At 38.1% G+C, this 24,257-nt stretch overlaps 1 protein-coding gene and 2 pseudogenes across 1 annotated transcript; 1 reads left to right on the top strand and 2 right to left on the bottom strand.

Moving 5' to 3' along the window:
• Positions 1-8,605: 8,605 nt before the first annotated feature.
• On the bottom strand, positions 8,606-10,034 carry LOC149246861 (polyadenylate-binding protein 8 pseudogene; annotated as a pseudogene).
• Positions 10,035-15,591: 5,557 nt separating this feature from the next.
• Positions 15,592-16,290, bottom strand: LOC149246862 (putative UPF0481 protein At3g02645). The gene has a single exon (XM_089442697.1). It carries the CDS (start codon positions 16,288-16,290, stop codon positions 15,592-15,594), a length of 699 nt encoding a protein of 232 aa, XP_089298823.1.
• A 3,408-nt stretch (positions 16,291-19,698) lies between these two features.
• On the top strand, positions 19,699-21,187 carry LOC149246863 (arginine decarboxylase-like; annotated as a pseudogene).
• The last annotated feature ends 3,070 nt before the right edge of the window (positions 21,188-24,257 follow it).

Consider the following 24,257-nt stretch of genomic DNA (forward strand, 5'->3'; position numbering starts at 1 on the left):
AAATAGTTATAAGATAATTTGTTTTACAATTTTTAAGAAATTGGAGGTCCACAACTCTTCTTGCTATCTTCATTCTGAATTTTTTGAGTAAAATGATCTCACTCCATGTATCCCCTCCATACAGGGAAATAATTATGGATTTTAGACATCTGTGGTTCATTTCTGTTGAATTAAGCTTCTCCAGAAAGGGTTTCCACTAGAGATACTTGTGTTCTTATGTATGCATGCCTGTGTTGATATTTCTCATAGTGATAAGGACACTAATAGAATTTTATTAGCTGGCTTTTCCCTGGATTGGGGTTTTCCAGGATAAAAAATTGTGTTTATGTTTTGTGATTTCCTATTGGTTGTTTTAATGTTTCTCTCGGTAAATTTATTTTTCTCTCTGATAATTTTAACATGGTACCAGAGTTGGAGGATTATTTATGGCTTGGCTACATGAATATGATGGATATATTGGAGCATTTTTTGCTTTAACAGGATGCCTTTATGTCTATGGGGTTTGGCTTAGGCCTGTTGTAGACCCTGTTATAGTGTGAGATATGCATAAGTGATTCTTGTGGTGAAAAGGAAATGGCAAGTAGTTTGAAGATAGATATTGAGAAATACAATGGGTATATTTTCAAACCATGGAAGCTCAAAATGGAAGATTTGTTTGGTGGATAGAGACCAGTGGATCGACGTGGATCTAAGTATTGCACCAATAGAGATGTCAATAGAAGAATAGACCAAGTTGGATCGAAAGGCAAAGAGGACAATACAATTATGTCTCTTAGATTCAATATTACTAAATATTTCAAGGGAAGCTACAATGAAGTATTTGTGGCATAAGTTAGAAGCTTCGTATCAATCAAATTCCATAGTGAATAAATTGTTCCTATGGAAGAAGCTATATAACTTAAGGATGAAGGATGGATACTTATTGACAAAGCATATGAATGCCTTCAGTTATGTGGTAAGTAAGCTATTATCTATTCACTTCTTACATATTTCTGATCATATTCACTTCTTACATATTTCTGACTCAACATGAAAGAATCAAACTTCTTATACCACTGCCGAGGCGACTGCTTTAGGCCATATAATGACTTCTTGAGCCTGCAGACAAATTTCTCATTGCGACGGTGAACAAACCCTTCCGGTTGTTCCATATATATTTCCTCATCTAAATCACCATGTAGAAATGCAGTCTTAACATCTAACTGCTGCAACTCTAAATCAAGCAAAGCCACTAATGCTAACACAAGTCTAATTGAAACAATTTTAACCACTGGTGAAAATATCTCATGAAAGTCTATGCCAGCTTTCTGAGAAAACCCTTTTGCAACCAGCCTTGCTTTGTACCTGTCTTCCGTATCATTCACACCCCGTTTCAGCTTGTACACCCACTTGCATCCCACAGTTTTCCTGCCTTTAGGAAGTTCAACCAGATCCCACGTGCCATTCTTACCTAAGGCCATCATTTCTTCCTTCATAGCTGCTTTCCATTTGTCACTATTTGAACCTTCTATAGCTTCCTGATAACACAAAGGTTCATCATCATTAGCGATCAAAGCAACTGAAGTAACATGATCATCATACCTTCTCGGAGGGCGTTTGATCCTTGTAGACCTCCTTAAGAATGTTTCTGATGCTTCCACAACTGGCTGTCTATCAACTGTAGGAACTTCTTCATGATCGCCATCTGAGACCTGTTCATAATTTGATTCTGAAACCTGTTCATGACTAGAATCTGAACTATGGTCGTTATGACTATCATTAGAAATGCAGTCAAACTGAATATGCTGGAAATCAGATACATCATCCTGTTTCAATCTACTATTTACATCTAACTGTACAAGAGAGGATTAATCAAACTTTACATCTCTGTTGATGATGATTTTGCGGGTAGTAGGATCCCACAATCTAAATCCCTTTGTTCCATCACCATACCCAACAAAGACATACCTTTTTGATTTCGGATATAATTTAGTTCGCGGATGTTTAGGCACTAGAGCATATGCATCACAACCAAACACTCTGAGTTTAGAATAGTCACAAGGGTGTCCTTTCCATACCTCTTGCGGAATCTTGTAGCCTATTGCCGTTGATGGAGATCGGTTTATCACATAACAAGTTGTTGCCACTGCTTCCGTCCACAACTCCTTTTGCAACCCGGCGTTACTCAGCATACGCCTTGCTCTTTCTAGAAGAGTCTTGTTCATGCGTTCAGCAACTCCATTCTGCTGAGGAGTATAAACCGTGGTCTTATGCCTTTCGATCCCTGCATCCTTGCAATAGCTGTCAAACTCCTTGGAAGTAAGCTCACCACCATTGTCAGTTCTTAAACATTTTATAGTTCTACCAGTGTTGTTTTCTACCAATGCTCTAAACTGCTTGAAAACTGTAAAAACATCAGACTTCTTTTTCAACATGTAGACCCAAACTTTCCAAGAAAAGTCATCAATAAACGATACAAAATATGACGAGCCACCATATGACGTTGTAGGGGTTGGACCCCAAACATCTGAATGGATATAATCAAGTATGCCTTTACTAGTATGTTTGCCTGTTTTAAACTTTTGTTTACTTTGTTTACCAAACAGACAATGTTTACAGAAATCCAATTTTCCAGATCTTAGATTAGGAAGTAACTTTCGGTCAGCCAAAATTTTCAATCCTCTTTCACTCATATGCCCCAATCTTTGATGCCATAAGTGAATGGAACTATTGTCCTATTCAGACACCGACACATGATCTGACCCAGTTCTACCTTCTAACTGAAATAGATTTCCTACTTTCTTAGCTTTCATAACTAGTAAGATGCCTTTGTAATTTTTCATTACTCCACCTTGAATTACAGTTTTATATCCATTTGAATCAAGTGCTCCTAATGAAATCAAATTTTTCCTTAAATCTGGTACATGCCTCACATCTGTTAATAGTTTTGTTGTCCCATCAAACATTTGCAGTTGTATGCTCCCAATTCCCACAATATCACATGTTACATCATTACCCATGTACACAACACCATCATCAATTGATTTATATGTTTTAAACCAATATTTATGAATATACATGTGGTTAGATGCCCCGGAATCTAACAACCAATGTTGATCATGTTTTGAAACATTAACGGACAATACCTCATCACTCATACCTGAACGAGATACTGAACCTGTATCTGTGGTGTTGGCTTCCTTCTTTTCTGTCGAAGAGCCTTCTTTAGCAGCCTGCTTTCGCTTCCAGCAATCCTTTTTCAGATGTCCAGCCTTGCCACAATGCCAACACTTCATCTTTGGCTTCTTTCCTTTGGACTTTGAGCGAGAGTCGCTATGCTTTCCCCCGGAGTGTCTCTCTCGTGAGCGACCTCTGGCCATCATTACCTCTGATGTAGAGGTGTCTGCATTCGACCTCTTCCTCGTCTCCTTAGCCAACAAGGCTCCAACAACATCGTCAAACTCAAGAATTTCTGATGTACTAAAACTTATGGAAGTAACAAAGTGATCCCAGGATTCAGGCAAAGAACATAATAGAGTTATTGCCTTATCCTCTGAATCAAATTTCACATCTAGACTGTCTAATTGCACCAGTAAGGTATTAAAAACATTCAGGTGATCAGCAATTGAGGTACCTTCTTTCATCTGCAAACTGTAAAGCTGCCGTTTTAGGAGAATCCGATTTGTCAAAGATTTCGTCATATAGAGCTTCTCAAGCTTCGACCACAAGCCTGCGGCGGTTTTCTCTGACACAATGTTGAACAGAACATCGTCCGCCAGACACAACCGAATTGCGCTCAGAGCTCTATCGTCCATCTCATCCCATTCATCCTCCGTCATGGAAGGAGGTCTTTTGTTTTTCCCCAACAGTGCTTTCGCCACACCTTGTTGAACCAGCAGATCGTGCATCTTCACCTTCCAGATCTCAAAATTATTCTTGCCAATAAATTTCTCAATTTCAAACCGGGCACTTTGAGTTTTCACCATTTTTTATCAACAAAAAACACAATAATCTCCAATATCAAACCAGCAATAAAACAATTGCCTATGCCTTTGTTTTTACACAACAAAAAAAAACTGCCTATGTCTCTGTACTTTTGCCTTAAAAAAAAACTACCCTTTTGCACTTCACAAAAAAAAATTTCTTGTTTGCACTTCACAAAAAAGAATTTCTAGTGCAACATTACAGTTTATCCTCTGAAATCCATGCCCTCTGAATTTAAAAAACAAAAAAACATTGCCCAGAGAACTTACACAAACTCACATCTTGGTTATCAATCTTTGTGCTGTTGTATAGCAAAAATGAATCGAATTCCTTTATATCTATCTGAATACGTTTGCAAGATATGTTTTCTTTAGACAGTGCAATTTGTTCACCTAGTTTTTCTTAACGACTGTTTGTGCAGGAAATATGGGATTTCTGTACACATTGTCTATTTGGTAAACAAAGTAAACAAAAGTTTAAAACAGGCAAACATACTAGTAAAGGCATACTTGATTATATCCATTCAGATGTTTGGGGTCCAGCCCCTACAGTGTCATATGGTGGCTCGTCATATTTTGTATCGTTTATTGATGACTTTTCTCGGAAAGTTTGGGTCTACATGTTGAAAAAGAAGTCTGATGTTTTTACAGTTTTCAAGCAGTTTAGAGCATTGGTAGAAAACAGCACTGGTAGAACTATAAAATGTTTAAGAACTGACAATGGTGGTGAGTTTAATTCCAAGGAGTTTGACAGCTATTGCAAGGATGCAGGGATCGAAAGGCATAAGACCACAGTTTATACTCCTCAGCAGAATGGAGTTGCTGAACGCATGAACAGGACTCTTCTAGAAAGAGCAAGGTGTATGCTGAGTAACGCCGGGTTGCAAAAGGAGTTGTGGACGGAAGCAGTGGCAACAACTTGTTATGTGATAAACCGATCTCCATCAACGGCAATAGGCTGCAAGATTCCGCAAGAGGTATGGAAAGGACACCCTTGTGACTATTCTAAACTCAGAGTGTTTGGTTGTGATGCATATGCTCTAGTGCCTAAACATTAGCGAACTAAATTAGATCCGAAATCGAAAAGGTATGTCTTTGTTGGGTATGGTGATGGAACAAAGGGATTTAGATTGTGGGATCCTACTACCCGCAAAATCATCATCAACAGAGATGTAAAGTTTGATGAATCCTCTCTTGTACAGTTAGATGTAAATAGTAGATTGAAACAGGATGATGTATCTGATTTCCAGCATATTCAGTTTGACAACATTTCTAATGATAGTCATAACGACCATAGTTCAGATTCTAGTCATGAACAGGTTTCAGAATCAGATTATGAACAGGTCTCAGATGGCGATCATGAAGAAGTTCCTACAGTTGATAGACAACCAGTTGTGGAAGCATCAGAAACATTCTTAAGGAGGTCTACAAGGATCAAACGCCCTCCGAGAAGGTATGATGATCATGTTACTTCGTTGCTTTGATCGCTAATGATGCTGAACCTTTGTGTTATCAGGAACCTTTAGAAGGTTCAAATAGTGACAAATGGAAAGCAGCTATGAAGGAAGAAATGATGGCCTTAGGTAAGAATGGCACGTGGGATCTGGTTGAACTTCCTAAAGGCAGGAAAACTGTGGGATGCAAGTGGGTGTACAAGCTGAAATGGGGTGTGAATGATACGGAAGACAGGTACAAAGCAAGGATGGTTGCAAAAGGGTTTTCTCAGAAATCTGGCATAGACTTTCATGAGATATTTTCACCAGTGGTTAAAATTGTTTCAATTAGACTTGTGTTAGCATTAGTGGCTTTGCTTGATTTAGAGTTGCAGCAGTTAGATGTTAAGACTGCATTTCTACATGGTGATTTAGATGAGGAAATATATATGGAACAATCGGAATGGTTTGTTCACCGTCGCAATGAGAAATTTGTCTGCAGGCTCAAGAAGTCATTATATGGCCTGAAGCAGTCGCCTCGGCAGTGGTATAAGAAGTTTGATTCTTTCATGTTGAGTCAGAAATATGTAAGAAGTGAATATGATCATTGTGTTTACTTTAAGCAGTTAAATAATGCCATGTTCATTATCTTAGTGTTGTATGTTGATGATATGCTTTTAGCAAGCAAAAGCATTGAAGAAATCAACAGGTTAAAGACACAGATGGCAAGGACGTTTGATATGAAAGATCTAGGAGTGGCAAGACAGATTTTAGGCATGGAGATTTTCAGAGATAGGAGTAATGGTAAGATGTGGCTATCACAACAGAAGTATGTTCAGAAAATACTTTTGAGGTTTGGTATGAATAATGTGAAGCCTGTTTCAGTCCCTTTAGCTTCCCATTTTAAGCTTTCTTCGAGTTTATGTCCTAATACAGATGAAGAAAAGGATTATATGTCTCGAATTCCTTATGCCAATGTAGTAGGATGTTTAATGTATGCGATGGTGTGTACTCGACCAGATATTTCACATGCAGTTGGGGTTGTCAGCAGGTACATGGCAAATCCGGGTAAAGAACACTGGTCAGCAATGAAATGGGTGCTTCGGTACTTGAGAGGCACAAGTAGTTATTGTATTTCTTACAATAAGAGTAGTGAATTTGTTTGCGGATATGTTGATTCCGATTTTGCAGGTGATTTGGATAAGAGAAGATCAACTTCAGGGTACGTCTTTACTCTTGCAGGTGGAGCTATAAGTTGGATGTCGAAGCTACAGAACATTGTCGCATTATCCACTACTGAAGCAGAATACATTGCTGCTTCGCATGCTTGCAAAGAGGCGATTTGGTTGAAAGGTTTGCTTGGTGAGTTTGGTAGGTTACAGGACAACATCAGGTTACTTTGTGATAGTCAAAGTGCAATACATTTGGCTAAGAATCCAGCCTATCATAGTAAATCAAAGCATATTCCAATTAAGTACCATTTTGTAAGACAGGTTATCACTGAAAGGGGAGTCTCTCTTGAAAAGGTGCATACAAAGGAGAACTGTGCAGACATGTTCACGAAACCAGTTTTGTTGGAGAAGCTACGCTGGTGTTTGGCTTCTCTTGGCTTGCAGAAAAGATGGAATAATAATAACAGGGCATCAGGCGAATTGTTGTCAAGGTGGAGATTGTTGAGATTTTCTGTTTGGAGCAAAATAAGAAAAATCTCAGCTGATGACAACAATTGGAATTCAGGTCCTATATTAACTCCAGGTTGTTGGGAGGGAGTTAATGCCTCCTATATTTGATGTGAGGGAATTAATGAGGCTGTTAGATTCTCTAGGCTATATAACAGGCAACCATTCGGATGTTTGCGAAGAGAATGTGAGGATTTCTTGATGTAATCTCCAATTTGATTAATAAATTCCTGATGCCTATGTTTGGTGGACGTAGCCCAGATTGGTTGGGTGAACCACGTTAAAAATTGTCTCCTATGTGCTTGATTGTTCTGCTGTGTTAATTCTGTGTTTATTTAATTTTGCTGTGCACCTGAACCAACATATATTAATATTTTAAATGAATATAAGTGCGTTAGTTTGTTATGTTCTCTACTAGACTCATGAGATATTCTAATTGTTTCCATAGGTAGTAATGCAACCAATTTAAAGCTCGATGACATATTCTTATCCTTGTTATTGGAGGAGATGAGATGGAAAAGTATGGAAAGCTAAAATGAAGAAGCCTTTTATATAAAAGGACGCTCCTAAAATAGAAATAAAAATAAGCCCTCTAGTGGGAGATCTAAATCTTCAAGAAATTTCATAAAGGTATGTTGAATATGTGTAAAAAATGGAATTACAATAAAGACTATAGATCTAAAATTCTTGAAAAATGGAAGGGATATGAAGATGCTCATTCTTCCTAGGAAATAAAAAAACCCACCTCAAATGAAGGAGGGGATGTGTACTTGGCTTCTTCAAGTACACATGTAGATCATGAAGCATGTTCGGTTAACTCGCATGCATCCTTTCATATGACTCCCCATAGAGAGTGGTTCTATGAGTATGAAAAATATGATGGTGGTGATGTTTTCTTAGGAGATGACTCGAAAACTAGAACCATAAGAGGAGGAAAAGTCAAGTTTAAGATCATGGGTGGAAGGATTAGAACACTCCCTAGTGTTTTTCACATTCTAGGATTATTGTTAGCAATATGAGGGATGCAGGTGTAAGAATAGTGTTTGAGAAGGATACTTGTAGATCGGTTAGAAGAGCAATGGTATTGCGGAGGGGAGTTCATATTGGAACTATGTATAAGCTTCCAGGAAGAGATATTAGTAATGGATGCAAGAGTTCAAGTGTTCTTGAGAATGGAGAAGAAGGAAAAACTCATGTAGTCTCTAGAGAAAAGACTGTGACGTGACATCAAAGATTGTTACATATTGGAGAGAATGGCCTTCAAGTATTACATGATAATGGTATGGTATAAGGTATGTCTAATTTCTCTCTAGATTTTTATTTCTATGAACATTGTTTATAAGCATAATTGGGTGATATTCTCTGGTGCTAAGAGGGAAGAGGGAATACTACAACTAGTGCATAGTTATGTGTTTGGACCTATTTTGGTTCCATCATTGGGTAAATTTGTGTACTACCTTTCATTTATAGATGAATTCTTGAGGAATACATGGATATTTCCTCACAAAGAAATCTAGATTCTTTGATAGGTTTAAAGAATTTGAGGCTTTGTAGGAGAATTAGATAGAGAATAAAATAAAAGTGTTGAGGACAAATAATGGTGGAGTAGTTTTTCTCTTCTCTCCTCTTTTTGTTGGGAGAAGTGAGACTGTAGCTTTGCTCTTCTCTCGTCTTTTTGTTGAGCCAAAGCAACATAAAGAGGCCTACCCAGGACAACTTTCTTATTCATTTCTACCAAAGCTCGGGATGCATGATCAGGTGATGAAAATGAGACAAATCCTAAACCTTTACTATGTCCATGAAAATCCCTCATTATCTTGCATGAGGTGATTGTGCCATAAATAGAAAACATTTCTCTCAATTTGTTATCATCTATGCTATCATCCAAATGTTTTAAATAAAGATTCGTTCCAGATTGTTGTCTCAATTCATATTTCTTCAGTGCTTTTCCGACGTACCATTCTTTGCCATCAATTTTCTTTCCATTTAAACTCTCAACGCACTTTGCTGCATCATCGACATTCAATTTTCTTTCCATTTAAACTCTCAATGCACTTTGCTGCATCATCGACATTCTCAAAATTGACAAATCCAAAACACTTTGACTTCCCTGCTGCATCTCTCATCACTACCACACTGATAATTGTTCCATACTCATCAAAGTATTTCCTTAAATCTTCATCATTCATGGACTCTGATAAATTGTTCACAAAAACATTTTTAAACTTGCCTTTTCCATTTGTTTGTTGCTCCGGCTCTGGCTCTAGCTCTGGTTCTTTTTTCATTTGTTCTCTATCCTTCTTTTTCGCCAGCTTCGTTTGTTCTCTCTCTTCCTTTTTCATAAATGGGCCAACATAAATGTGACTGTCATTTATCAAAGTACCATTCATACATTTAATTGCATCTTGCGCTGCTTCGTCTTGCTCAAAATGCACAAATCCATATCCTTTAGATTGCCCTGATGCATCTGTTGCAATTTTGGAAGAAAGAATGGGTCCGAACACAGAGAATTTGTGATAGAGGGTTTGATTGTCTACTGCTTTGTGAAGATTTTTAATAAATATGTTTGCCGACCCACACTTGCGGATAGTGGGGTCACGGTGTGAGTACATTATCCGAATAGGCTTTCCATTAAGGGGTGTAAAATTCAAGCTGCGTAAAGCCTCTGTGGCATCTTCAGCAGTGCTGTAATTGACATAGCCATATCCCAGAGAAGTCTTGGTCATGGCATCTCTACAGATGCGAACACTGACCACCGGGCCAACCTGCTGGAAAAGTTCCTGAATCTGGGCGTCGCTAACATTGGGCTCCAGATCCCCCACATACAGAGATTTGGGCCGTACTGATTCATTCGCTTTCTCGCTGCCCCCATTAGTAATAACTTCCTTACTGTTACTGTTACTGTTACTGCCATTAACAACTACGTGTTGTTCTATGGGTTGGACTTTAACAACTGCCATTTCTGTGAGTCTCACGGCAGAAAATCGATTCAATCGAAATAAAAATATTCAAAACCCACCACTGATGTTTTGATCTTTTGGTTTGGTTGTGGTAGATTTATCGATTTTGCAATGTAATCAACTCTTCCTTCGCACAACCTGTTTCAACCTAATCAACTCCTTGAGTGGTGATATACAACTCAATCGTGAGAGTGCGGCACCAATTCAATCGTAGTGGTGATATATACATATTTAAATGGGGTGGACGGAGCTTTATTTTCAACTCTTGGGTTTTTCTTCATGAGTCGGCCGTGTAACTCTTGGGTTTTTCTTCATGAGTCAACTAGCTGGAATTTGAATTGGAAATTTGAATTGTATTTCCAACGATATTATTTCCGCAATATAGTTGGAAAATTGAATAAAAATTGTATTTTCATCATATCGCTGGAAAACTGAATAAAAATTGTATTTTCGCCATATCGCTGGAAAACTGAATAAAAATTGTATTTTCCCCAATTCAATAAAAAACGCCATTATGAAAGTAAAAATTTGAACAATTTAATTTTAAGTTAAATTAATTAATATAGTCTTTAATTGAAGCACAAGGCAGAGATTGCAAATTATAGTCTTTAATTGAAGCAGAGGGCACAGTTTGCAAATTATAGTCTATTTATATCACGGAAAATGACAACCATTTTACTTAATTTCTACAAATAAAACATGGTAAAAACCAGAATAATTGGTTTACCACAAATAAAACATGAATAATGGCTAATGGTCAATGAGGTATGAGGACATTCCCATTGTATAGAAAGGGCTTTCAGGTCAAATGTCGGGTTCACAAGCAGAAATTCTATGTCATTTTCCACCGAGTTCATGGGGGATGATACAAGGCACTGGGGGGATGGTGGGGATCTGTGGGGAGGGGAGGTTGTAGGACATGAGGGATTCTGAAGAGTCTTCAGCAGGTTAGGATGTGGTAGAGGAGCCAAATTCACAGGGGCCATCAAGGAGGCAGAGAGTGGAGGGGTCATCAGGGGTCTCAAGTGTTGCATGAGTTTTTTCCGTTTTTGCATGAAGGGTTGCCGTTGTGGTGACTCCCTTCAAATGCTCTATGTTCCTTCTGTTTAATTTATTTTTGCACTTGTTTTACATGCATACATATACACTTAGTCAGATATGTACTCATGCTTACATCATCATTCAGATTTTCTTTTTTGCACACTCCCTATGAACAGGTCTTGCCTCCTCTTACCTGGATCTCACATCTCACTACATGGAATGCGCAATTTGAGAGCTCAAGACCACTGCCATGGCTTCTAGAAATGCACGAGCCTATCGCGGGTTGGATCGAACTATGCACTATGCAGTTCCAGGAGCCAGCCTCCCACCTTGGTCATTGAAACTTCATAATGCACAGTCTCTACCAAGCCTTGTCCTATACTGAACTGTGCATTGCATAGTTCCATTCATCAAGCTTACACACTAATTACTAGGACTGTGCAGTGTGTAGTTCCCACAGTCAGTCAATCACCCTTGTCAATTAAAATTGCGCAATTGCTCTCATTAGATGCTTTGGTTGTTGCTTGATCATGTTGTAAAGTTAGATTTGTAAGAGCTAATGTTTGCTTGCCATGAGTGTCCTTTCTGTCCCACAGGTACCACACTCATGAAGCACTTCTCTCTAGCAGTCATTGTACCATGGCACCAAAGAGATTTGTTTCAAGAGTGACCACTGAAAGAAATACTCAGGAAGCAGTTGAGCAAGGGCCAATTTACTTGCTAATATATGTAGATTCCCAACTGTTTATAGAAAAGGAATCAACACTAACATGGCAACAAGACCAACAATAATGGTCGAAAGTAGCATCCAGTACAGGATCAGGGAAGGAGAAAATTGCTGACATAATAAAGGGAGAACAAAGCTGTAGAGTGAAAGCAGATCAATCTTCATGCAGACAACTTTGATAGCAGAAGAAAAAGGAAGAAAAGGACATAGACAACAGAGCGAAGGCAGAGAGAAAATTTGAGCTTGCAGGTAGAAGAACTGAGATCTTAGCAAGAAGAACAAGAGTCTAAGAAAGAAAAATAGTTGAGAAGAAAAAACATGATAAGAAAAAAGTCAAGGTGCAATAATAGAGAAAAAAATGCCAATACAGGTTGATAAGCCAGAACAACCAAGAAGTGAGGATGAGAGTGAATAGATGCAGGTTCCCTCACCAAAGTTAGAAAGAGGAATGTCAAGGGTCACCCCACCCTTCGTTATAAATAGAACCTCATTACTCATAGTATAGGGTTCTGGAAGCCAATATTTTGTCAACGCATTGCTTAGAGAAGGCTTGGAGAGTATTGTGATGAGCCTTGGATTCTCCACAACGTAGAGCAAGTATACTTCTTTGGAGGAGTAGGTGGTGCTGACTGTAATGGTCCACTATTGGGGATAGTGGTTGTCAATGGTCTAGGTATGGATGGAACTTTCACTTAATAATAACATAACTAAGCCAACATGTTTTCATGCATATGTTGTTATTGTAGTTGGACTATTCTCATTGCTTTAAAAATGTATGCTATTTAACTTATCCATTTGTGTATGAACTATTTTGTATATGATTGTACAAATCTTGTTGAAGATGTGTTGTTAGATTAACCCATCACTTTGGTTTTTGGACTATTCTACTTTCTAGCTTGTGATGTCTTTCTGCTCGTGTGTTCCTTTCAGGCTGCGTACAATTACAGGCTTCTAAGGGACACACTTCCTTTTCCCCTCTGTGTGGAATAACCCCCATGAATCTCACTTGACTCACCGCAAGGTCACACACTTTCTTATAGCCAAAGCTATATTACTTACCTTTGTGCACTACCGCAGCGAAGGTGCTACTTTACTATGCACTATTGGGAATCCTACTCCAAACAATTTGAGGTCTAGTTGGGACTTATTACCGGGGAGATCTCCTTGACATATTGGTGGGTCCAACACCGTCAACAGAGAGGTACCTAAAAACTGTTGTCGATCTGTGAGAAATATTCGACTTTGTACATCAATACCTCATCCATGATGTTCTATAGGGTACCGTCCAACACCATCATAAACCCGAGCCCCACCACCCACAACGCCTTTGTTCCAATGTCTTTGAGAGAATTGTGCCATAAGAAGACCTATATGGTGGAAAATTAAACATCGAAATGGTATACACCAAAAATCCAGTCTCTGATGTATATGGATTTTGTCCCAAACCAGATCTATATGTGTAGGAAGGTCCCCAGTGAAGCCACATTCTATCAAAATCTAAACTACCATTTTGTCCCTAGCCCCTAAGCACTTTGGATCCACATATATGAATTTACCAATTTCATTTCCAATGTCTATAAACACCCTTTTGGTCCATAATTCAATGGGAAGTCCAGGAAGCTTCACCCAAATCAAATTATTGTGAGGGGTGTCCCTAAGAGGGTTAAAACTAACATACCAGGGTTGAAGTGACAAAACACCACATTCTCGAAAACACGACAATTTGAGGATTTTTTCCAGGTCCTCCTAGTGTAAGAAGTGGACGATGAAGCACGAGTTCACAAGTTTTCTGACTGTAGGAGTGTAACCAAGGAATGCTTTCCACTGTGTTGAAATCGATGTACGCATCTCTTCTTCCTGTAAACCAGAGTAGTAACAACGCCCCACAAGTTCTCTTTTCTATAGGCTGATCACCTGGTCCAAGAGGAAATCATACCCAAAGCTTAGAAATTGTGTCTAAGGAGATGTTTTGATCCCATGGTGTTGATGTCTCGTATTAGAAGCCCAAGTGGAGTCATGGCAGTTCAAAAGGTGTGGTAGTTCCACATGTGAGGCAATTGGAAGGCCCCCCTTAGCCAACTGTATTAGATTATTCTTCGTATTCGGTAGTAATGATGCTGCATGTCTCTCTGTTGACATATGGGTGACCGAATGGGGAGAGAGATGGGAATTTCGCTTAGCTATCTGTAGTGTCAGAGAAGGGCCAGTTGGATGTGCTAATTCAACCTCCAAAGTGGCTCTGATGAATGCCTCATGTTCTGAGTTGTTTGATATGAAAATATATGATAGGTCCATAGTCCCCTAGGTGGAATCAATGGGGTAGGGTGACCAATCCAATGTGAAGGGGTAGAGTAGGTAGAAAGGTATAGGTGTGAGAGGTAGGTATGCTAAGGAGGTAGATGAAATCCCCAGCTGGTACATATGGTTGATAGAGATGAAAAGTACAAGTTTAAAAAATACCTTGGGAAGGATTCCACAAGGGTCCAAGTCCCATCAAGTGCAAAAATGGTCAACACGTAGCACCCACGACACATATACCCTTTCATCTCTAGTTACATTCTATGAAAGAAGGACCCAAAGTGCATCTATGAAATAAAGTGGAAGTATCATCTCGTGCAACAACAACAACAAAAAAAACATCCCAAGAACGTTCACCATCGATTACAACATCTGAAACCAAAATTTTTGCAAGGTTTGGAAATGGTGAAAGTGTCTATCCACTTCTGCTAGAGTGTTGATTAATTAGTGGTATCTAGACATGATCTATGGTCTTTTTGTGATGTAGGGAAGACAATCTTAAGGATTTCAATCCACAGAGGCATATGGTATCTGGAAAAATGTTTTCAATTGGTTACAAATGATACAGTAAAGGATTTAGATATCTATGAGGAAAATTATGACATCATGAAAAAAATCAGATGTAAGGATGTTAAACATGTTCCGCCAGGATGAGGGGGGAAACCTCTAGGACATTGGCCAGATCATAAGCCATGATATGGTCTCATGTGGGATAGGAAGTGTGGATAACCTTAGTTGGGACAATACTCCAGATGTACCGAAAGACCAAAGTGCAGGAGAGGGCCAAAAATGAGAAACACCGAGACCTGAAGTGTTCCAATATTCAAAAACCCCGCATTCATGGACAAAACTTATCCATCAACACTAAATTTATCATATAATAATTGAATATTGCCCCTTACAACGAATATGGAATGCATACAAACCTAGTCCCCTAGTTATAAACAAGGCTACTTGGAATCTTGGAAACCACACACTGCATCGTGTCTTGACCTGCTACTCATTATACTTTGGGAATATTGTTGCAATGTTAGTGTCAACTTCAGGTCTTCCAAAGTTTTTCCCTTCAATATAGGGATCTCTTTCTCGTAGAATACATAGCCCCTAATAACAACCAACTTATGAATGACGTGGAAGTACGTTGCTCCATTGGATGTGAAATAACATAGATTGAAGTGTTTGTTAGTTTATATCATTTAATAAAAGATACAATTTAATATATTAAAGAGTTTGTTAATTTATATCATGTCAGATGTCAAGACATTGCAATTGATGTCTCACACTTTGTGAATTCATAGTCTAACAATTAGGATGTACTTTTTGTGATGTGAAATTGCAAGGCAATTTTTATGCCATAAGGTGTTTCTGTCTGAACTGAACTCCCTTATGTTTCATAGTGTACTATCTTGCACTGTTGATTTGATGTTTTAGACAAATAAAAATATTTTCATCGTCGGATCATCATAGGCAATTATATTAAGTTTGTTATTGTTATGACTGTCTACAACAACTCAAGGCACCAGGCGCAACAGAAGCTTTGAATGCCACCATATTTCTCAGGATAACCTCTGTGTTACTGTCTAAATTTACTCTATGGAGGTAAAGTATGGTCATTTTCTCATCATATTTTATTGTGCTGATATGGCCATCAGTAGGAGAGAATTTCACTCCCGCCAACTGTAAATCAACCACAGAAGGAATATTCAATTCATGTGGAGAGGGTTTTATAATCTTAACAGATGATTCTTCCTCAATTCCCACGACATCTTTTTCAGGCGTATAAGAAGAAAGGGAAACTTCATCAAAAATTGCAGGCTTCCAGTTCAACGCTCGTTGAAGTAACAATGTGAGAAATTGAGCGACGCAAATGTTCATAGAAGAGGGAATTTGATAAGGCATACTGAAGGCTTCTTTAATGGTTAAACTATTCGCTAGATCAAGTGAATCATATTTTTCCTCAATTAGAGTTGGAGTAATGGTTGACATGTCCGCTGGATAAGGAGTATCCTTTCCTTCATGAAATTGAAACTCCTCCAACATGTGCCACCTTTCTTTGATACAAATATTTCCAGTCTCTGGAAACTTGAAACTGAAAGGTAATAGTTCTTGAACCATTAGACACAACAGGCTGGAGAGCCTCTCCTCTGCCTTGGCTTCAGAACCTAACTCCAACTCCAAAATTGTTTTCATTAGGAAAAGTGGCATTTGATTTTCGAGCATCATCAAATCTCTGAGAACATAGTTGTAGAAGGAATTGGTGCCAGTCAGATCTAAGACACGTCCTAGCAATTTGACGTCAAAGTAGAAGCTTTGGTCAAAATTTCAAACACTCAAGAAGGAAAATGGCATCCGGAGGCATGATCCATGCTAAGGTTTCTTCCTTATATTCGATGAAGTTGTGATAACATCTCTTGAATTCCCAATCATATTCTTTAAATTCCTGACTAAAACTTTTCTAGACTTCCCAATCATTTTTTTCTGAAATCTGCAAGCAAAGTTTCCAGCGTGTAGCGGTCCATATCATGGATCTTAGATCTCCAATAGTGACAAGGGCCAATGAAAACCATTTTAGGAATGTAGGCTTGAGGCTTGTCTCCCAATAACTCTTTTGGCACATTAAACATCAAACTGTGTGTCGAGAGATTCGTGTTGAGCAACATCAGTGTTGGATTCCATTTTTTTGGTCAAAGAAAAGGGGCCACAAACAAAATAGTGGAGAAAATTTTGGAAATGTATCAGCTAGAATTGAGAGACTTTGCAACCTTATATCGAATTCAATGGGCTAAGGTCATGAATCCTAAGCCATTTCCTACATTGCAATCCGTTGTTTTATTATAGAAAATAAGCCTGCCCTTCGTTACAAACAATCCCCACCCATATAAGTAAGCTCCAACTCCCTAGAGGAGGTGAATCCCAGAGAAGGGGTAAACGATACATGCGTTAAGCAAGTGAATAGATGCACATAGGAGGAGAGGAGATTTGTTCCCGTAAGGGTGATAGGAGTATTTCTCTCTCGAAAAGGCATTGATGCAATATGGCATTTTATATTCATCACTATTTCTTGTTCCATCTTGCATTTTTTATTGGTTATATTGTTTGAATTTTCAATAACTCCATATAACTCAATTTTTTTTCATTAATCTTAGTTATAATTTTTGTTAAATTATTTTCATGTTTTTTATTTTTTAGGTAAGTTTTTATGATTTTTTAATAATAATTAATTTACCTATATAAATTAAATATTTAGTAAACACTAATAAAATATAAACATAAATTTATGATAAACATAATTTTTTTTTATTTATGATAAACATCAAAACACTTATTTATGATACATTTCAAATTATTAAATTACAAAAAATCATAAAAATTAATTAACTTATAAATTATCAGTACTAAGGAGTAGATAACTGATATTTTCACAAAACCTCTTCCTCGAGAAGCATTTCAAACATCCGCGTCAAAGGATGGGGGTTATTTCTTTATCATCACTCAAGTTCATTCATAAAGATGTAGCAGGACAGGGGGAGCAGTTTGACAGGGGGAGTCCATATGCCTTCCTTTGCCATTGATGTCAAAGGGGGAGAGAGCAGAAGAATATTGCCATCAATAATAAAGGGGGAGATTGTTGGACACAGATTGTCATTGATGTCAATATGGAAATATGCAAGGAGTAGACAGAGCCAAGAGGAGGAGACAGAGCCAAGAGGAGCACACAGAGTTATCAGAGCCAAGAGGAGCAAACAGCGCAAAGAGCAGACATAGCCAATGGAGGCATGCAAATAAGTCATTGGAGAGCTTATATGCATGCAAGTAACATCTATTGGAGCAACAATGCTAAAGGAGTACTCTATCAGACGAGTAGAGCTATCGCATATCGCATATGCCAAGAGTAAGGTTCATAAGAGCAATATATATATATATATATATATATATATATATATATATATATATAAACAAAGTAAAAACAATGGAACAATATATATATGCATGCATTTAAACACTATCGGGAGCGACCTTAACACTATCGGCGGGGAAACTGTAGATCCCTGACAATACACTATCGAAGGCCAAATCTCACGTATATATGCCGTTACACTATCAGAGGTGGAAACCGGACTTGAAATTTATTACACGGGAGCGGTTCGTCATATCGGGTCCGACACCTAATACCGCATCGCAAAAATGGAGTAGTCTGCGTTAACGTCAAGCCCTGACCCTGTGCGACTTGCGATCGCCGATAGCGATATCGCATCGGACCTCCGCCAAGGTCAACCTCCGATTGCGATTACGCATGGACCCAAAGGGGTTATCAACTGCTGCTTAATATCATATCCCATCCACCCATTGCAATGCTACACATACGGTTGTCCGATTAGAAGTGTCGATTGTGATAAAGCATGTGGACCCGATTAAACATTAAAACATCGTTTAATACCATATCGCATCCGATCCATCGGAGCAGTGGAGGATTGGCCGTCGACCATCGGCGGAGTCATGGGTCTGATATATAAAGGACCCTCGGGAGTCATGAATCACCGATTGCGATGGAGTTATGGACCCGATACAGGTATATAAGTGGGTAAACTAAATTTGAAATCCACCATTAGTGTTTCTCGCCTGTTTTTCATGTATTTTCCTGTGTAACCATGTTTTTGCTTGCGGGGTGGTTTTAAGCCGAAAGGCTTACGATGGTTGTGTCCGATGGTTTTAGAAGGCTGAACATCAGGTAAATTAGGTGATTCATGGCGAAATCGATTGCGATTGGATGTGGCTATCCGTTAAATGAAGTTGAACTCTGTGCATGCCCACAATCATTGTCGAAAGGAGCGCTGTTACAGTTTTAATTGGGAAGATGTGTTCTCCGTGGATTATTTAGCACTCTGTTATGAATTAATGTGTCCTATGAGCATGATGAGATAGAGCAAGCTATAGCGACAGACAAGCCAGTGGTGAGGAAGCTGAAGCAGGCGAGGAGGAAGCCAAAGAGACAGCGAGAAAGCAGAAACGAATGGACATAGGCATGGGAATGTACAAAACAGTAGAAAAAGAGAACTGTTGGTGCTGTTGTTGTGGTGAAGAACTAGAGTGTGAGGTAGCAGAAGCAGCAGAGGCAGAAGAGGTAGCAGAAGCAGTGGAGGCTGTAGAAGCAGCAGAGGCAAGAGAGTAGGAGTGAGAGAACTTCAGCTGAATAGAGTGTAGCAGCATACCAGTTTATACCAAGATTGGGTTGGAGCCCAAGAGGTTGGAGCCTCAGAATTGAACAGGACTAAAGTCATTAGGGGTAGGTGCTCCTAAGTGCAGAACCACTGCAAAACAGAGCTGGTGCTCTGGAGGTTGGAGCCTCACTAAAGTCCAAGTTGGAGCTTGGCAACTATTCACAATCAAATATATACTTATATTGTATTTATTTCATTGCACTGTCTTGAGTTTTAATAAAAGCATTAATTAGCTGTTGATTTCTGTGTTCTGTGTATACATATACATATCTATATATGCTTTTGGCAATCACTAGAAAAATTAAAAAGTAAGAAATATTGATTCACCCCCCTCTCAATATTTCCAACAGTTCGACCTCATGGTTATCATCTCAATGTGATGAACGAGGTTATCGACCTCAATGTCATGAACAAGGTTATCAACCTCAATGTGATGAAGATCATCAAGAAGGTGGTTGGTTCCAAATATTTGGGAGGGCTGGGAATGTCAGCACTTCTTATTATTAGGTTTCTTGATGTGCTGAAGCACAGGCTGGAATCTCTACAATCAACCTTTGATTATACAATACATATGCAATCAATATCAATATGTTGTGGAGAACATTGTGGAGTTTGGGAAGCCCTATGAATTTTGGCTTGAAGCTAGGTCAAAACTAGAGTCGTTGCTAGCCATGGGTTCCATGAGTAAATCAAGCCTTAAAGATTTGCTTGTCTGTAATGGATACAAATATGAAGAATATATTTCTTTGGTGCTTACTACCATGCCCCTGAATTTTAATTGCATTATTGTGTTGGAGCAAGAAGAAGAACTGGATTTGGTTCTTAGTGTGAAATGCAAGTTAACCGTGAGGGCTGTTATTGGGGTTTGAGCCAACTTAAGGACCAAACATGGTGGCAATTTCGGCACCAAATCTAGTGAGAAGGGAAAATTTGGGCTCACGAGTTTGGAAATTGTTGGCATCATTTGGAAATTGTAGAAATTGGGGATGTTGGATTGTCTCGAGCTTCTTCTTTTACATAGTATGTCTTAGATCCCATGCATTTAGTTCTTAATGATCGTGTGAGTGAAGTGATGTATATATACTGTGATTTTGTTAAGTTGGGCACCAATATGAAGATCAGTGACATTGGAGGAGGGCTTGGTATTGATTATGAAGGTACCAAGTGTTCTTGATCTGATATGTTTGTTGCTTATAGTTTGGAAGCATATGCAGCAACTATGGTCAAGGAAGTTCCTATGGCCTATAACCAAGAAGGGGTAAACCATCTCATCACATGCAGTGAATGTGGGAGAGCTCTGGTTTCACACCATTCTCTTCTAGTGTTTGATGTTGTGTCTGTGCATGAAAAAAAGGACTTTGTATCTGCAGTTGTGGCTGGAATGCATCTAAAGCCTCTGGTGGACAATTTTCCTAAGAAATTAATGTGTGAGCATAAAAAAATCATGGATAATACTACCATGTGGAATTTCCACAACAACCAAATGTACCCAGAGCATATGAAAGAAAGGTTCCTAGATTTGTTCAAAGAAGGGAACTTGAGGCTTGAACCATTAGCCTAGACGAGATGTGGATGTCATATCTTTTCTTGTCGCAGAAGGGCCCACCATGTGTCACATAAATATGTCAATATTCAATTTAATTCCTAACTTCTGGGAAATTGGGAAGTTGTTTCCATTGATGCCTATCCATAGGCTCAACGAACGAACTACTTCGTGTGCCATTATGTCGGAATTCACCTGTGATAGTGATGGCAAGGTGGAAACTTTCCTAATTGATGATGATAGTTGTGGAGCCTCAACCAATTTTCTTCATTTGTTGATGCATGAACCCAACATGATGTTCGGTTCTCTCAAGTGTCGCATTTAGGACTCCCTACACTTGGATGATGACTGTGACTTAGACTCTGTTATCTCTAACCTTAACACCATTCCTTCGACATTAAAATATCTACCATACCTCTCCTCCTCATCATCCACCTCTTATGTCTTCAGTAACGCTGATGAAGAATCCCATGACCACGACCACGACTGTGACCATGATACCTGGTAACCCTACTCTAGGTCCATTGATAAAAATAAACCATTCATTTTCCTTGAATTTTCAGTTGGATTAAGTATAGTTAGGTATGTCAGTGATTTCTTCATCTATAGAGGGTTTTATAGCAACAAAAACAACCACCATGTTTTGAACTTGAGATGTAAATTCATTTCTTAGTGTTAATTGTACATGCCATTCTATAGTTTTTGAATGGTGAGTTCCTTTTATTTGGTTGTAACCAAGATTTAGAAAGTTAGTCGACTTGCTCTTGACTATTCTGATAAAAAGGAAATCTTGATTTTAGATCCCACATTTTCAAATGTGAATTTCTAATTGAAATGGACGTTGGATTGGCCAAAAACGAAAAAATAGTAATGGCCCATTGTGGGCGATTTACGTTTTAGGACTAGTACATGTTTGAAGACATTACATGGTTCTTGGGCATTAGATTTCTCATTAGAGGAGCGAGAGGAAGCTCACCTATCATCAATGCAACCTGCTAAATATGAGTCATTGTAGCTAGTCAACTCCATATTGAATGTGGTTAAAGTAGAACATCCCCTCCTTCTCCCTCTTTCGGTATTGTCATTGGCTTATTCATTGGCATATTTATTTTGATATTGTATCAATTTACAAGTTAGATATTTTTTTTCCCTTCTATTTTATTTCTTAAAGAATCAACATGAATTGTCCTATCACCATTTGTGATGAATTTTCTATTTTCTTTTGTGTCTATGCTTGTTAATACGCACCAATAGAATTGTGGACCAACTCCAAACAAGTAAATCCTCTTGGTATGTATCTCTTTTTTGACTAGTGCTTTTCTAGTCTCAAGGGGATGTCCCTAGGGTTGTATGATGTTATTTTCCATTAATATTGTATGAGGGGAGAGGTTGAAGTAGAGAAACATGTATGTTGAAGTTTTCCCATCACCACGAAGATCACGTATTTAATGTTTGAAGGAGAGAGGATGCAAGTAGTCTGGGGCATGTTAGAGGTAAAAGAATAAGTTCCATTATGACCCATGATCAAAAGGGAAAAGGTCATGAACCAATTTCTTAAAGTACTTAAATACTAGTTAGAAAATTGAGAATGATGATTTCCCTATCTACAAGTTAGAAAACATGTTACTGTACTAATCAAATGCCATTATTGTTTTCTGATAAATAAACCCAAATAAGGTCCTTCCTTAATTCAACCAGAGATGCAATATTCAATAATATTAACACAAAGGAAAGAATGGGAAGTTTTCTCCAACCACATCAAAAAAATACTTTGTTTACACCGCACATCATTCTGCTTCAACCTATATCCTTATGCACAAAAAATGATTTATGTACAACACATCTCCACAAATGCTACAAAAACTATTGCATATCCATAGTTTCAAAATTCCTTCCCTATCTGCATTCCCTAGCATAACTCCCATCCACGAAATAAAACATAGCCAAACCCAATATTGTGGATATGACCATTCTACAACAATGAGGTGCATACAAAAATCCATGAACCCAAGACTAATACATGACTAATAAGAATTAGATTATATAAGTTTGATGACAAAAGTTGTGGCTTGAGTTTCAATAAGAGTAACATTTTGGAGAACTATATGACAACATAGAAAATTATGGTTGAATACTTACATACAATGTTTGTGGGGCATGTTAGAGGTAAAAGAACAAGTTCCATTATGGCTCATGATCAAAAGGGAAAATATCATGAACTCATTGCTTAAAGTACTTAAATACTTGTTAGAAACTTGAGAATGAGTATTTACCTATCTACAAATTAGAAAAATTGTCACTGTACTAATCAAATGTCATTATTCTTTGATTAGAAATCAACCCAAATAAGGTCATTCCTTGATTCCACCAGAGATGGAATATTCACTAAGATTAACACCAAGGAAGCAATGGGAGGTGTTGTCCAACCACATCAAGAAAACACTTGGTTTACATCGCACATCATTCCCCTTCATCCAATACCCATGTGCATATAAAATGCTTTATGTACAACACATATTTAGGAACCATAATTTTTTAGAATATATTTTTCCCATTTGCATACTAAATTCTGCTACTTGGGTATTGTTAGGGACTCTAAAGACTTACTTGCTTCTACATGGAATGGGATCTCTTTTCATCAGATTTCAGATATACATTCTATGGCATCTTCTGAGTCTAATAGAATGGCCCCTTACAGTGGTTTAACTACTGGGTTTGTAGGGGATTGCATAACTCCCAGTTAAGCAATGCCTTCAAAGATTGAATCCTTTCTGCAGCCTATTGAGAAGATTGGTATGGATATGTTTCAATGGCCTAGGATATTTATCTCATTGTGTACTTTGATGTAGACACTAAGAATTTTGAAGGCCATGGAGAGCCAAGATATTGATTGAGATTGATTTATTTTCCAACAAAAACGTAATATTTGATTTGTGTTAGAGGGTAATCTAATGGATTTTGGGCGTCATGGACAAAGCTATATGTAAAATAATGCCAGATGAAATTCTTCTTGCTGGTTTATAACCTTGTTGCAAGAACTTAGGTCATAATTAGCTTAGATCACTAAGAACTATGAAAGATTGGTACTCTAATAGACCTCATAATTCAACCTCTAGGAAACTACTTTATTGTGTACTTTGATGCAGAAGCTAAGAGGTTTGAAGGCCATGCAGAGCCAAGCGAGTGATTTGGATTGATTTGTTGTCATAATAATTGCACCAATCTACAAACAACTATTGATTGAAACAAGACCATTTTTAATACAGAAGATGTGGAGCTTGACTTGTCTTTGACATTGAAAATTTTATATTCTGTGAAATCTGAAACTTATATGTCCAAGGGAAATGTATTTTAGGGGTAGTGTTTGTATACTAACTTACATTTACCTTAGCTAT

Source organism: Pinus tabuliformis, chromosome 7, assembly GCF_031772625.1.
Source record: "Pinus tabuliformis cultivar Carrire ecotype Pingquan chromosome 7, CPIR1, whole genome shotgun sequence".
Classification (NCBI taxonomy): domain Eukaryota; kingdom Viridiplantae; phylum Streptophyta; class Pinopsida; order Pinales; family Pinaceae; genus Pinus; species Pinus tabuliformis.